This window comes from Ranitomeya imitator, chromosome 9, assembly GCF_032444005.1.
Source record: "Ranitomeya imitator isolate aRanImi1 chromosome 9, aRanImi1.pri, whole genome shotgun sequence".
Lineage (NCBI taxonomy): Eukaryota > Metazoa > Chordata > Amphibia > Anura > Dendrobatidae > Ranitomeya > Ranitomeya imitator.
In genome coordinates this window covers 32,038,347-32,051,432 of record NC_091290.1, presented here as the reverse complement: position 1 = coordinate 32,051,432, position 13,086 = coordinate 32,038,347, and the positions used below count along the sequence as shown (strand labels likewise).

Here is a 13,086-nt window from a genome sequence, read left to right as displayed (position 1 = left end):
CATCTTACGAGCAATACATTTAAGTAACAAACTAAACAAGAATTTAGAATGTCTCTTTACCTTTTGAATATCCCACTGCTAGAACTGCATGGTTTACTTTTGTTACATCACAGGATTTAGGATGAATTACTCCTCCTTTGTAAAGCTGTATTAACATGAAGAAAAAGTCAATAAGGAGGATCTGGTCAAATTACATACATTTTAATTACTGTATCAGTGCTGTGTGGCTTCAGGTAAGTGAGCTATCAGACAAACAGGAGGAGGCGGTGCTGGGCAGGGAATAGAGCTGGAGTGACAGAGGCTTCAGATCTACTAATAACTTTTCAGCTTCATTTGCATATACATTCAAATGCTGATTTCTCAGTGATGGAGGAACAGAAAGGCCATGTAAAGGTATTACTAGACTTGGAAAGAGCTACATGTGCTTATAAATAGTTTATGTGAAAGGCTGCTGACAGATTCCCTTTAACCCCTTCCCAACATGTGCCATATATGGCACTACGTTCCCGCAAACTGCCATACATACACGGAGTGATGATCGCCCGACCTCACGCTGAGCGTCGCCGTGATCAAATGCGGATGTCAGCTCTATATGAGAGCTGAGACCCTGCCTTAACACCCACAAACAGTGCTAGTACCAATCACACGTGTTTAACACCTGTGTTGCCATTGTCAATAGTAACATCGGCATCGCGGGGCATCGCAGAGGGAGGGAGCTCCCTCTATGCTCCCATCAGAACAACCGCGATTCCGATCACATTGTGCCTATGGTCTCCATAATGACCCCGGGCTGAAAGATGGCCGCAGGGTCACCCAGGGACGGTGGCCTGATAGCTCATGCTCAGAGTAGGAGCTGACAAGCCTCCTCCCTGCATCTGAGATTCTAATCTAATGCTCTGCAGTGCAGAAGCATTGAAGAGTATTAGATCAGTGATCTGTCAGAATAAAGTTAATGTCCCATCCTGGGACAATGTAAAGAAGTTAAAAAAAAGTTAATACAAATTGTAAAAATGTTAGAAAAAAAAATCATGAAATGAACAAAAAAAAAGGAAAAATATTATTTCAATAAATATCTGTATATTTGTTAAAACAAAAATAAACAATAAAAGTACACATATTTGGTATTGGTGCATCCGGGGCAACCCGTCCTATAAAACTGTCTCACTAGTTCGCCTTCACCTTTTTTATAATAATAAAAGAGGCAAAAACCAATTCTTTATCATCATATCGCCGAACAAAAAGTGGAATAATACGTGATAAAAGATATGTACATAAACATGATACCGCTGAAAACTTCATCTTATCCCACAAAAATACAAGCCCTCAGAATAAAGTGATACAAAAATAGTTATATTCTCTATAAAATAGTTTTTATTGTGTACACGTTCCAAAACATAAAAAAATATGTGCAGTATTGCTGTAATTGTACTGACACGTAGAAAGCCTTATCAATTTTACGGCATAAAAAAAATTCCTGAGTTGATGATTTTTATTCATTCTGTCTCCCAAAAATTGGAATAGAAAGCAATTTTAAAAAAAATGTCATGTGCCCGAAAATGGTACTAATAAAAGCTTCCGAAATATGGAAAAATTATAGTTCTCAAAATATGGCGATGCTTTTGCAATAAAATATACTAGGAAAATCTGAACTCCAGGAGTCAAATAGCGCTCCGTCTCTCCAGATTCTCGCCTTATAGCTAAATAGTACTGTACAGCCACATATGGGGGAAATATTAGAACTATTTTGTGTGATAAAACTCTGATTTAAGGTCATAAAAATTTAAAGTTTGAAAAAATGCAAAATTTTCAAATTTTCACCAAATTTCCAATATTTTCACAAATAAATGCAAGTCATATCGAACAAATATTACCACTATCACCAAGTACAATATGTCAGTAGAAAATTTTCTCAGAATCGGTGGGATCCGTTGAAGCTTTCTAAAGTTATCACTGTATAAAGTGACGCTGGGCAGAATTGTAAAAATTGGCCTGGTCAGGAAGGTGAAAAGAGGCTTCAGGGCGAAGGGGTTAAAAGGCCACAATTGGTGTGAACATCATTGTAGCAGGTGGTGAGGTATACGTTACAGCCGACAGCCCACTGCTTATGGTGCGACCTCTAATCCCTAGCCCGACCCAGCTCCAGGATGGACCGTTATGGCATAGTGCTGGACGTAAAAGTATGTGATAGTGTGGGAAAGGGATAATCATTGTGCAACCGAGATACAAAGAAGTCTTGGAATCAGCAAAACACTTAGATCTCTAACAAAGTGCTACACGCAATGTATGATCTGATGTACGGTCATTCTTTCTATGGGTCTTGTCACGATATGGTATGAGATATCTAATAAGTAGTTTCCCTTGCTAGCATGCTGTGGGCGAAGCCCCCCTTATTGGAGTGATTCTGCAACAGCTTTTATGGCTTGTAGCTGCAAATTCCTGACTTTCAGCTCCTCATCCCCCTCGCCAAGGTATTTACGACCGGCATCCCTGCAGTGGAAAGTGACCAGCTTAAACTGGATTACAAGTCCCCAGAATCCCTGAGGTCTTTGTTCTGTTTTTTTGTAAGATATTAGGCAAACCATTTAAGATAGGAACAGGAAAATACATATTCTTAATCTCCCTCGGTGGATCTATCCACCACGGTAAACCTGAGCTTCTAACTCCATCAGGTAAAGAAGTAGGGATTTCTCTGTAAATATGTATCACAGATAGGACATATTTGATCTCATTAGAATGCCCACGTTAATCCGAGATGAATGCTGGGTTTGTTATGACTATGACTGACATGTTTTGTAGCGGAGTTATGGAAAGTAGACAAATTTAAGGCTGAAGTACTAAGAATGTAGAGAGAGGAGGGTCTGGATAAGCCAGCCTTTCTGTTATGTAACAGGCTGCAGGTTTTAAGTTTCTGGCAGGCTCCCAGCAGTCACTTGTTTTTTTCCTGGAGAGCCCTGAGCAAGTCCAATGCACTGGGACTTTTGGGAGCTCCACTAGCCTGGTTGCTCTGAGAACATGTGAGTGTTATCTTTTCTCCTGTAATCCCTTTATGTTATAATTACCTTGTACATATTTGCAATTGTCTCATTTGTAACATCTTTGTAAAATATTTTGATAAAGCACTGCCTAACTTTTGTGGGGTATAATATTTAATACTAGTTCTTTCTCCATGCTCTAAAACGTACCCTAAGTCTCCTGAAGGGAATTACACTACTGTGTTGGGTTAGCTTCGGACCCGTTTAATCGGAGCTGATGGCAGCAATACCGTGCAGGCTTTTGGGTGATGTTGTAGCGACTGCGGCGTTAATAATTATGGTTCCTGCCTGAGTTGGAGTAGTTATCGCGTCGCTGCAGCGTGCCCAATAGCCAGTACATAGCAGGCAGTCTGGCGACTAATTACCCAGGGTGCAGTACCTAATCTGACCTGAGAGTAAGGGGGGCGCCAGAGAGCTGCAAGTCTTAAGTGGAACTGTAAGCGGGATATACATAAATCCCTGCAGTTCGTGGTATATTGAAGAGCAGTGGGATACCTAGAATAAGCCCCTGCTGTAAACTAAGAGGTCAATAGCCTTGTGTGTGTTTTTCCATCACATTGTGGAGTGGAGGTTTAACTAAGATAAGATCCCCTGCACATGTGATAGCCGTCTGTTGGCCTAAAGTCACCCCGACCCGTGACGTAGGGGTGACTGTCACGGTGTGAATCGTGACAGGTCTCATGGAACCAGTCTGTTACAATTTTTTTTCCCAACTTTTTTTTCTGGTTGCACCACAACAGAGAACAGAGCAGCCACGTTGTTGGACCATGATAGCTGACTAAGGGGCGAAAATAAAAAAATGAAACCTAGTAATAAAATCCTAATTATTGTTTGTTTTTGAGATGCGAATTTAGAAGTGACAACCAATATGGCGGCTACAATTTCTATTCTAATTTGTGCAGAAGCGGTTCTTGAGTCCAGGAAGATGCTTTTTTTTGTTATTTGAAGTCACCTATGAAGTTACTTGTGACTTGTAGTAGAACACTCATTCATTGGCCCAAGCTGTTATCATATCTTTTAAGGTACCGTTACACTAAACGACTTACCAATGATCACGACCAGCGATACGACCTGGCCGTGATCGTTGGTAAGTCGTTGTGTGGGAGCTGTCACACAGACAGCTCTCTCCAGCGACCAACGATCAGGGGAAAGACATCGGCATCGTTGAAACTGTATTCAACGATGCCGAAGTCCCCCTGCAGCATCCAGGTAACCAGGGTAAACATTTGGGTTACTAAGCGCAGGGCCGCGCTTAGTAACCCGATATTTACCCTGGTTACCATTGTAAAAGTAAAAAAAAAAAAAAAGTACATACTCACATTCTGATGTCTGTCATGTCCCCCGGCGTCCACAGGGTTAAAACTGCTTTCGGCAAGAGCGCTGCTAAAGCACGCGCTCCGGCCGAGAGCTTCCCTGCACTGACTGTCAGCGCCGGCCATAAAGCAGAGCACAGCAGTGACGTCACCGCTGTGCTCTGCTTTACGGCCGGCGCTCACACAGTCAGTGCGGGAAGCTCTCGGCCGGAGCGCGTGCATTAGCAGCGCTCCTGCCGAAAGCAGTTTTAACCCTGCGGACGCCGGGGGACGTGACAGACATCAGAATGTGAGTATGTACTTTTTTTTTTAAATTTTTTAATTTTACAATGGTAACCAGGGTAAATATCGTGTTACTAAGCGCGGCCCTGCACTTAGTAACCCGATGTTTACCCTGGTTACAAGTGAACACATCGCTGGATCGGCGTCACACACGCCGATCCAGCGATGACAGCGGGTGATCAGCGACCAAAAAAAGGTCCTGATCATTCCCAGCGACCAACGATCTCCCAGCAGGGGCCTGATCGTTGGTCGCTGTCACACATTAACGAGATCGTTAGCGGGATCGTTGCTACGTCACAAAAAGCGTGACGTTGGAACGATATCGTTAACGAAATCGTTATGTGTGAAGGTACCTTTAGTTTATCTGCAGCTTGCTTCAGTGTCCAGCAAATTAAATTTATTGCAATATATACAGTAGGGTTCTCGTTTCACCCTTGGTGTGGTCCAGTGCCTCCATGCACCGTTCTGTCCTTTGTATTTGCAGACCTCTGCCTCCCACTCATCTGCTTGACATTATTTCCACTGTCGGAGGGAGCGCTTTCTGTAATTGAAAGTACATTTATGCGTCCTGTCTCTTGACATCTCTCCACTGTGTAGTGAGCATGCAAGAAACAAGCTGAAAATCTAGTAAAATTATGATTTTCTAAAGGCCAAGTTCCCTATAGGGATATGTATCTTGTTTACCATGCAATTTAGAAGTGACCGACTCCCGTTAAAGGTATTTTCTTCACAGTATGTGTCTGTACTGTGTATGTACAGTACAGACCAAAAGTTTGGACACACCTCATTTAAAGATTTTTCAGTATTTTCAGGACTATGAAAATTGTAAATTCACACTGAAGGCATCAAAACTATGAATTAACACATGTGGAATTATATACTTAACAAAAAAGTCTGAAACAACTGAAAATATGTCTTATATTCTAGGTTCTTCAAAGTAGCCACCTTTTGCTTTGATGACTGCTTTGCACACTTTGGCATTCTCTTGAAGAGCTTCAAGAGGTAGGGACCGGAAATGGTCTTCCAACAATCTTGAAGGAGTTCCCAGAGATGCTTAGCACTTGTCGGCCCTTTTGCCTTCACTCTGAGGTCCAGCTCACCCCAAACCATCTTGATTGGGGTCATCTGGCGTAGCACCCCATCACTCTCCTTCTTGGTCAAATAGCCCTTAGACAGCCTGGAGGTGTGTTTGGGGTCATTGTCCTATTGAAAAATCATGGTCCAACTAAACGCAAAGTGGATGGAATAGCATGCCGCTACAAGATGCTGTGGTAACCATGCTGGTTCAGTATGCCTTCAATTTTGAATAAATCCCCAACAGTGTCACCAGCAAAGCACCCCCACACCATTACACCTCCTCCATGCTTCACGGTGGGAACCAGGCATGTAGAGTCCATCCGTTCACCTTTTCTGCGTCACACAAAGACACGGTGGTTGGAACCAAAGATCTCAAATATGGACTCATCAGACCAAAGCACAGATTTCCACTGGTCTAATTTCCATTCCTTGTGTTCTTTAGCCCAAACAAGTCTCTTCTGTGTGTTGCCTGTCCTTAGCAGTGGTTTCCTAGCAGCTATTTTACCATGAAGGCCTGCTGCACAAAGTCTCCTCTTAACAGTTGTTGTAGAGATGTGTCTGCTGCTAGAACTCTGTGTGGCATTGACCTGGTCTCTAATCTGAGCTGCTGTTAACCTGCGATTTCTGAGGCTGGTGACTCGGATAAACTTATCCTCAGAAGCAGAGGTGACTCTTGGTCTTCCTTTCCTGGGGCGGTCGTCATGTGAGCCAGTTTCTTCGTAGCGCTTGATGGTTCTTGCTGCTGCACTTGAGGACACTTTCAAAGTTTTCCCAATTTTTTGGACTGACTGACCTTCATTTCTTAAAGTAATGATGGCCACTCGTTTTTCTTTACTTAGCTGCTTTTTCTTGCCATAATACAAATTCAACAGTCTATTCAGTAGGACTATCAGCTGTGTATCCACCAGACTTCTGCACAACACAATTGATGATCCCAACCCCAGTTATGAGGCAAGAAATCCCACTTATTAAACCTGACAGGGCACACCTGTGAAGTGAAAACCATTCCCGGTGACTACCTCTTGAAGCTCATCAAGAGTGTGCAAAGCAGTCATCAAAGCAAAAGGTGGCTACTTTGAAGTACCTAGAATATAAGACATAATTTCAGTTGTTTCACACTTTTTTGTTAAGTATATAATTCCACGTGTTAATTCATAGTTTTGATGCCTGCAGTGTGAATTTACAATTTTCGTAGTCCTGAAAATACAGAAAAATCTTTAAATGAGAAGATGTGTCCAAACTTTTGGTCTGTACTGTATGTGTATGTATATGCCATAGAATGTAAGTCCACAAGGACAGGGTCCTCTCCTCTCTGTACCAGTCTGTCACTGTAAATTTGTTTACTGTAAACGATATCTATAACTCTGTATGTAACCCCTTTCTCATGTACAGCACCATGGAATTTAATCGTGCTATATAAATAATAATAATAATAATAACAATGTGTATATATAATGGTGTGAAAAAAGTGTTTGCCGCCTTCCTGATTTCCTATTCTTTTGCATGTTTGTCACACTTAAATATTTCAGATCACAAAACAAATGTAAATATCAGACATAGATAACACAAGTAAAGGTACCTTCACATTTAGCGACGCTGCAGCGATCTAGACAACGATCCCGATCGCTGCAGCATCGCTGTTTGGTTGCTGGAGAGCTGTCACACAGACAGCTCTCCAGCGACCAACTATGCGAAGTCCCCTGGTAACCAGGGTAAACATCAGGTTACCAAGCGCAGGGCCGCACTTAGTAACCCGATGTTTACCCTGGTTACCAGCGTAAACGTAAAAAAAAAAAAACACTACATACTTACCTTCAGCTGTCTGTCCCCGGCGTTCTGCTTCTCTGCACGGACTGTGAGCACCGGCCGGAAAGCACAGCGGTGACGTCACCGTTGTGTTCTGCTTTACGGCTGGCCGGCGCTCACAGTGCAGGGAAGCAGAGCGCCGAGGGACAGACACCGGAATGTAAGTATGTAGTGTTTGTTTTTTTTACGTTTAAGCTGGTAACCAGGGTAAACATCGGGTTACTAAGCGCGGCCCTGCCCTGGTTACCAGTGAAGACATCGCTGAATCGGCGTCACACACACCGATTCAGCGATGTCTGCGGGTGATCCAGCGACGAAATAAAGTGCTGGCCTTCTAGCTCCGACCAACGATGTCACAGCAGGATCCAGATCGCTGCTGCCTGTCAAACTCAACGATATCGCTAGCCAGGACGCTGCAACGTCACGGATCGCTAGCAATATCGTTGTGAAGTTGGTCAGTGTGAAGGTACCTTTAAACACAAAATGCAATTTTTAAATGAAGGTCTTTATTATTAAGGGAAAAAAAATCCAAACCTTCAGGGCCCTGTGTGAAAAAGTGATGACCCCACACCCTAAAACATAAACTGTGGTTTTTCACATCTTTGGGAAGCTGAGTTCAGTTTCCCTAGCCACACCCAGGCCTGATTACTGCCACACCAGATGTCAATCAGAAAATGAAGTAGGACCTGCCTGACAAAGTGAAGTAGACGAAAAGGTCCTCAAAAGCTAGACATCATGTCACGATCCAAAGGAATTCAGGAACAAATGAGAAGCAAAGTAATTAACATCTATCCATCTGGAAAAAGGTTATGAAAACATTTCTAAAGCTTTGGGACTCCAGCGAACAACAGTGAGTACCATTATCCAGAAATGGTGAAAACATGGAACATTGGTGAACCTTCCACCAAAAAAACCCTCAAAAAATATGTTCAAAATTTGTCTGTATTGTTTTGCTCACCCATAGAGTATTGCATCTTCTTGAGTAGATTTTGTTGTTGCATAAGCCAGCCAAAATTACCCCAAGAGCACAGTGACGACTCATCCAAGAAATTACAAAAGACCCCACAACAACATCCAAAGAACTGCAAGTGTCACTTGCCTCAGTTAAAGTCAGTGTTCATGACTCTACCATAAGAAAGTGTGGGTAAAAATGGCCTGCATGGCAGAGATCCAAGACAAAACCACTGCTGAGCAAGAAGAGCATAAAGGCATTTTGGCAGAAAACATCTTGATGATTCTCAAGACTTTTTGGAGAATATTCTGTGGACTGACGAGACAAAAGTTGAACTTTTTGGAAGATGTATGTCCCATTACATCTGGCGTCTAACACAACATTTCAAAAAAGGAATATTATACCAACTGTAAATATGGTGGTGGTAGTGTGATGGTCTGGGGCTGTTTTGCTGCTTCAGGACCTGGAAGACTTGCTGTGGTAAATGGCATCCTGAATTCTGCTGTCTACCAAAAAATCCAGAAGGAGAATGTCCGGCCATCTGTTTGTGACCTCAAGCTTAACGTACTTGGTTTATGTAGGAGGACAATTATCAAAAACACACCAGCAAGTCCACCTCTGAAAGGCTTAAGAAAAACAAAATTAAGACTTTGGAGTGGCCTAGTCAAAGTCCTGATTGTGATGCTGTGGCATGACCTTAAAATGGCGGTTCATGCTCGGAAACCCTCCAATATGGCTGAATTACGACAGCTCTGAGTGGGCCAAAATTCCTCCAGAGTGTTGTAAAAGACTTATTGTCAGTCATCGCAAATGTTTGATTGCAGTTTTTGCTGCTAAGGATGGCCCAGCCAGTTATTAGGTTTAGTGAACAATAACTTTTTTTCATACAGGTACCCATAGGTTTGGATTTATTTTTCCGTAATAATTAAGACCTTTATTTAAAAACCGCATTTTGTTTAAACTTTTGGTTTAAAAAAATATTTTTTTTTCAAGAGTCAAACGCCCCTGGCAACATATTTACCTTCAGACCGATGCTGTTTAGGCGCACAACAATTGTACCTTTGACATTTACAAAATTTGCCATGACTGAAAGAAAAAAACAAAACAAAATTAATATGGAGTTTAATATGCTTTTATGAATGTAGTAATTTAATTGTTTACTTCTATTGTTGTAACTGTGCTAAATTGTACTGCCCTTCATACCAACAATGATATATTGGTCCTTTACCTATAATGAGAAATTTGTCTGGTCCTCCGCGCCTTCGGGTTTCTTCTTTCCTCCAGCATGAGACCTGCACTTTGGGCATCCTTAAGGTACCTTCACACTGACCAACTTAACAACGATATCGCTAGCGATCCGTGATGTTGCAACGTCCTGGATAGCGATATCGTTGTGTTTGACACGCAGCAGCGATCAGGATCCTGCTGTGACATCGTTGGTCGGAGCAGAAAGTCCAGAACTTTATTTCGTCGCTGGATCTCCCGCAGACATCGCTGAATCGGCGTGTGATGCCGATTCAGCGATGTCTTCACTGGTAACCAGGGTAAACATCGGGTTACTAAGCGCAGGGCCGCGCTTAGTAACCCGATGTTTACCCTGGTTACCAGTGTAAATGTAAAAAAAACAAACACTACATACTTACATTCCGCTGTCTGTCGCGTCCCTCGGCGTTCTGCTTCCCTGCACTGTCAGCGCCGGCCAGCCGTAAAGCAGATTACAGCGGTGACGTCACCGCTGTGCTTTACGGCCAGCCGGCGCTCACAATCAGTGCAGGAAAGCACAGTGCCGGGAGACAGACACCGGAATGTAAGTATGTAGTGTTTTTTTTTTTTTTTTACATTAGCACTGGTAACCAGGGTAAACATCGGGTTACTAAGCGCGGCACTGCGCTTAGTAACCCGATGTTTACCCTGGTTACCAGGGGACTTCGCATAGTTGGTCGCTGGAGAGCTGTCTGTACCGATGTGACGGTACCTTTACTCTGTGTTGGCTTCTGATGCCGAGCAGACATACTTCTGACGTTATGACATATGAATAGGAGCAAAGAAATACTGTAGCCCTCACCCTGTGGCTTAAAAGTTATTCCTTTATTGCATACCGGACGGAGGATATATTTGGTGTGCAATAAAGGAATAACTTTTTAGCCACTCTGTGAGTGCCACAGATATGTTCCTATTCATATTTGCTTGTTTTCCGTTGAGCACCACGTGGGGCTGTGACATAACTGACTTGGGATTTAAACAAGGATACAATCTCCATATACTACTCCATTAATGTAATTGCAAATACTGGCGTCATGACATATGTTGCCTGTGGCTGGGCCCTAGTGTCTGCATATTGTGATGTCGTGACTAAGCATCCAAGGTGTTGCTGAAGGCTAGGCTTTGTCCGTCGCACGTATAGGCATACTATAGGCATAACCCCCCGAGCTCATGCACGGTGCGCAGCAAGGATTCGCAGGTTTCTGAGCTTGGACCGGAGGGTATGTATTCGTTATACATAGTCCCGGCCAGAGCCCGACTGGTGGGCGCAGCCTCGCTCCATACAAGTGTATGGAGCGAGGTTGCGCCCACTCGACAGGTTCTGGCCGGTAGTATGCAAAACGAATACATACCCTCAGGTCCAGGCCCAAAAACCGTCGAATCCTCACAGCGCACAGTGCATGAGCTCGGGGGGTTCATAAGTCTGCAGTCACACAGAGTGACTGCAGACTTATCAATTTTGACCGGACAACCCCTTTAACTGCTGCCAGAGCGAGTGCTCCCATTTAAAGAGGCCATTTTGACCAAGAGGAGAACAGAGCAAAGACCTTAGAACAGATGAGTGAAAACAAAATCAAAGACATTGGATTTAAAAACTATATATTAGAAATGTACAGTAATATATGGGACAGAGGGGATACATGATACATACCATATGTAAATAATATAAAAAATGTGCCTATTCCCACATTTCTGGTGGGAAGGTGTCTGCCTCTGCGCTTAATGCTTCATTAAAATGAAAGACCAAAATAGCCGAGCCAGTGCAATCTCCCACTTTGTGGCTACGACCATCCTGTAGTAAAACCTTCCACTGCACACAAAAAATACATTTGGACAAATACGCCATCTTTTTTACCTTGCTCATTTTTGGGGAGCGATATATACCCTTTAATGGTAGTTCTTACAGAATTGATCTTTTTACATTTCTGTGCTACTGCTTTGTATGGGTAAACTTTTTCAGATACCAGTCCCTCTGTAGAGGAAAAGAGAGCAAACCTTATTAACATTTATACGTTTATTTTTTATAAATCCATTCTTATTATTACATAGGACAATAGTTATCATATTTCAGACATTGCTAAGAATACATTTGCACGGTGTCTCTATTTTAAGGAGGGTTCCCATCTGGGACATTTATGGCATTTCCACCTACGATGTGCGATTTTCAGAGCTCCCTTCGAAACAATGACGAGAGCTCTGCCTGTATGGCCACCTGCCTATTCCTCAGCATGTCCAAAGAGCCACAAAAAGGTTCTGGAAATAAATGTGGGTCACGTCTATTTAGTATTTTTGTGCTATTCTATAAATATTCTATAAATGTCCCAGATGAGACATTTACTTAAAAAAAAAAAAAACAACAACAACGAAGAAAAACACAAAAAAAGCCTGGAAGATCACCAAAATATGTTTATTTCATTTTAACATTTGGTGACCTTATCTGTGATATACTGCGGGATGGTCACTAGTTACAGCGCTTTCTGTTTTATAAAATCCTGGTACCAGCGCCGGTATATGCCCCTTTCTACTATTGCTGCCAAGTAACGCGTCAAACTTATTTGACATCATCACTTAACCCCTTCACGCCGCAGCCCTTTTCCGTTTTTTTGCGTTTGTTTTTCACTCCCCTTCTTCCCAGAGCCATAACTTTTTTATTTTTCCATCAATATGGCCATGTGAGGGTTTGTTTTTTGCGGGACGAGTTGTACTTTTAAATGGTTTTACCATATTGTGTAGTAAAAAATGGGAATAAAATTACAAGTGCGGTGAAATTGCAAAAAAAAAAAAAGCAAATCTACAACTGTTTTTTGGAAAAAAAAATTCTCGCTACGCCATTTACCAATCGGTTTAATTCTTTTTAGATCTTGATAGATCGGGCAATTCTGAATGCGGCAATACCAAATATGTGTATTTTTTATTTAATGGGGGGTGATTTGAACTTTTATATTTTTTTTTAGATTTTTAAACTATTTTTTATTTAGTTTTCACATGCTTCAATAGTAGTCTCCATGGGAGACTAGAAGCTGCGATAATCTGATCGCCTCTGCTACACACAGGTGATGATCAGATTGCCTGTGTGTAGCAGAAATGCTCACTTGTTATGAGTGCCGACCAGCGGGACGGCGCTTATAGCAATCCAGCAATGACAACCACAGGGGTCTGCTGCAGACCCGGGGTTGTCATGGCAACCCATCGGCAACCCGTGGTCATGTGAAATGGGTGTTGATGGGCGGGATTAGTGACGCGCTTCTGGCACAATCACATTAAATGCCGCTGTCAGAGATTAACAGCAGCATTTAACGGGTTAACAGCAGCGGGTGGATCGCGGATCCACTCGCGGCTGTTAGGAGCACATGTCATCTGT

General features: G+C 42.6%; 1 protein-coding gene across 1 annotated transcript in view; it reads right to left on the bottom strand.

The window, feature by feature from the left end:
- LOC138649863 (cathepsin W-like) overlaps nucleotides 1-13,086 on the bottom strand; it is a 50,198-nt gene that overhangs the window by 12,058 nt on the left and 25,054 nt on the right. The window contains exons 7-9 of the mRNA XM_069740584.1: nucleotides 11,581-11,697; nucleotides 9,484-9,548; nucleotides 61-145 (exon numbers count right to left, since the gene is read on the bottom strand). Coding sequence (XP_069596685.1) covers nucleotides 61-145; nucleotides 9,484-9,548; nucleotides 11,581-11,697 — 267 coding nt within the window. The remainder of the gene's footprint in view (nucleotides 1-60; nucleotides 146-9,483; nucleotides 9,549-11,580; nucleotides 11,698-13,086) is intronic.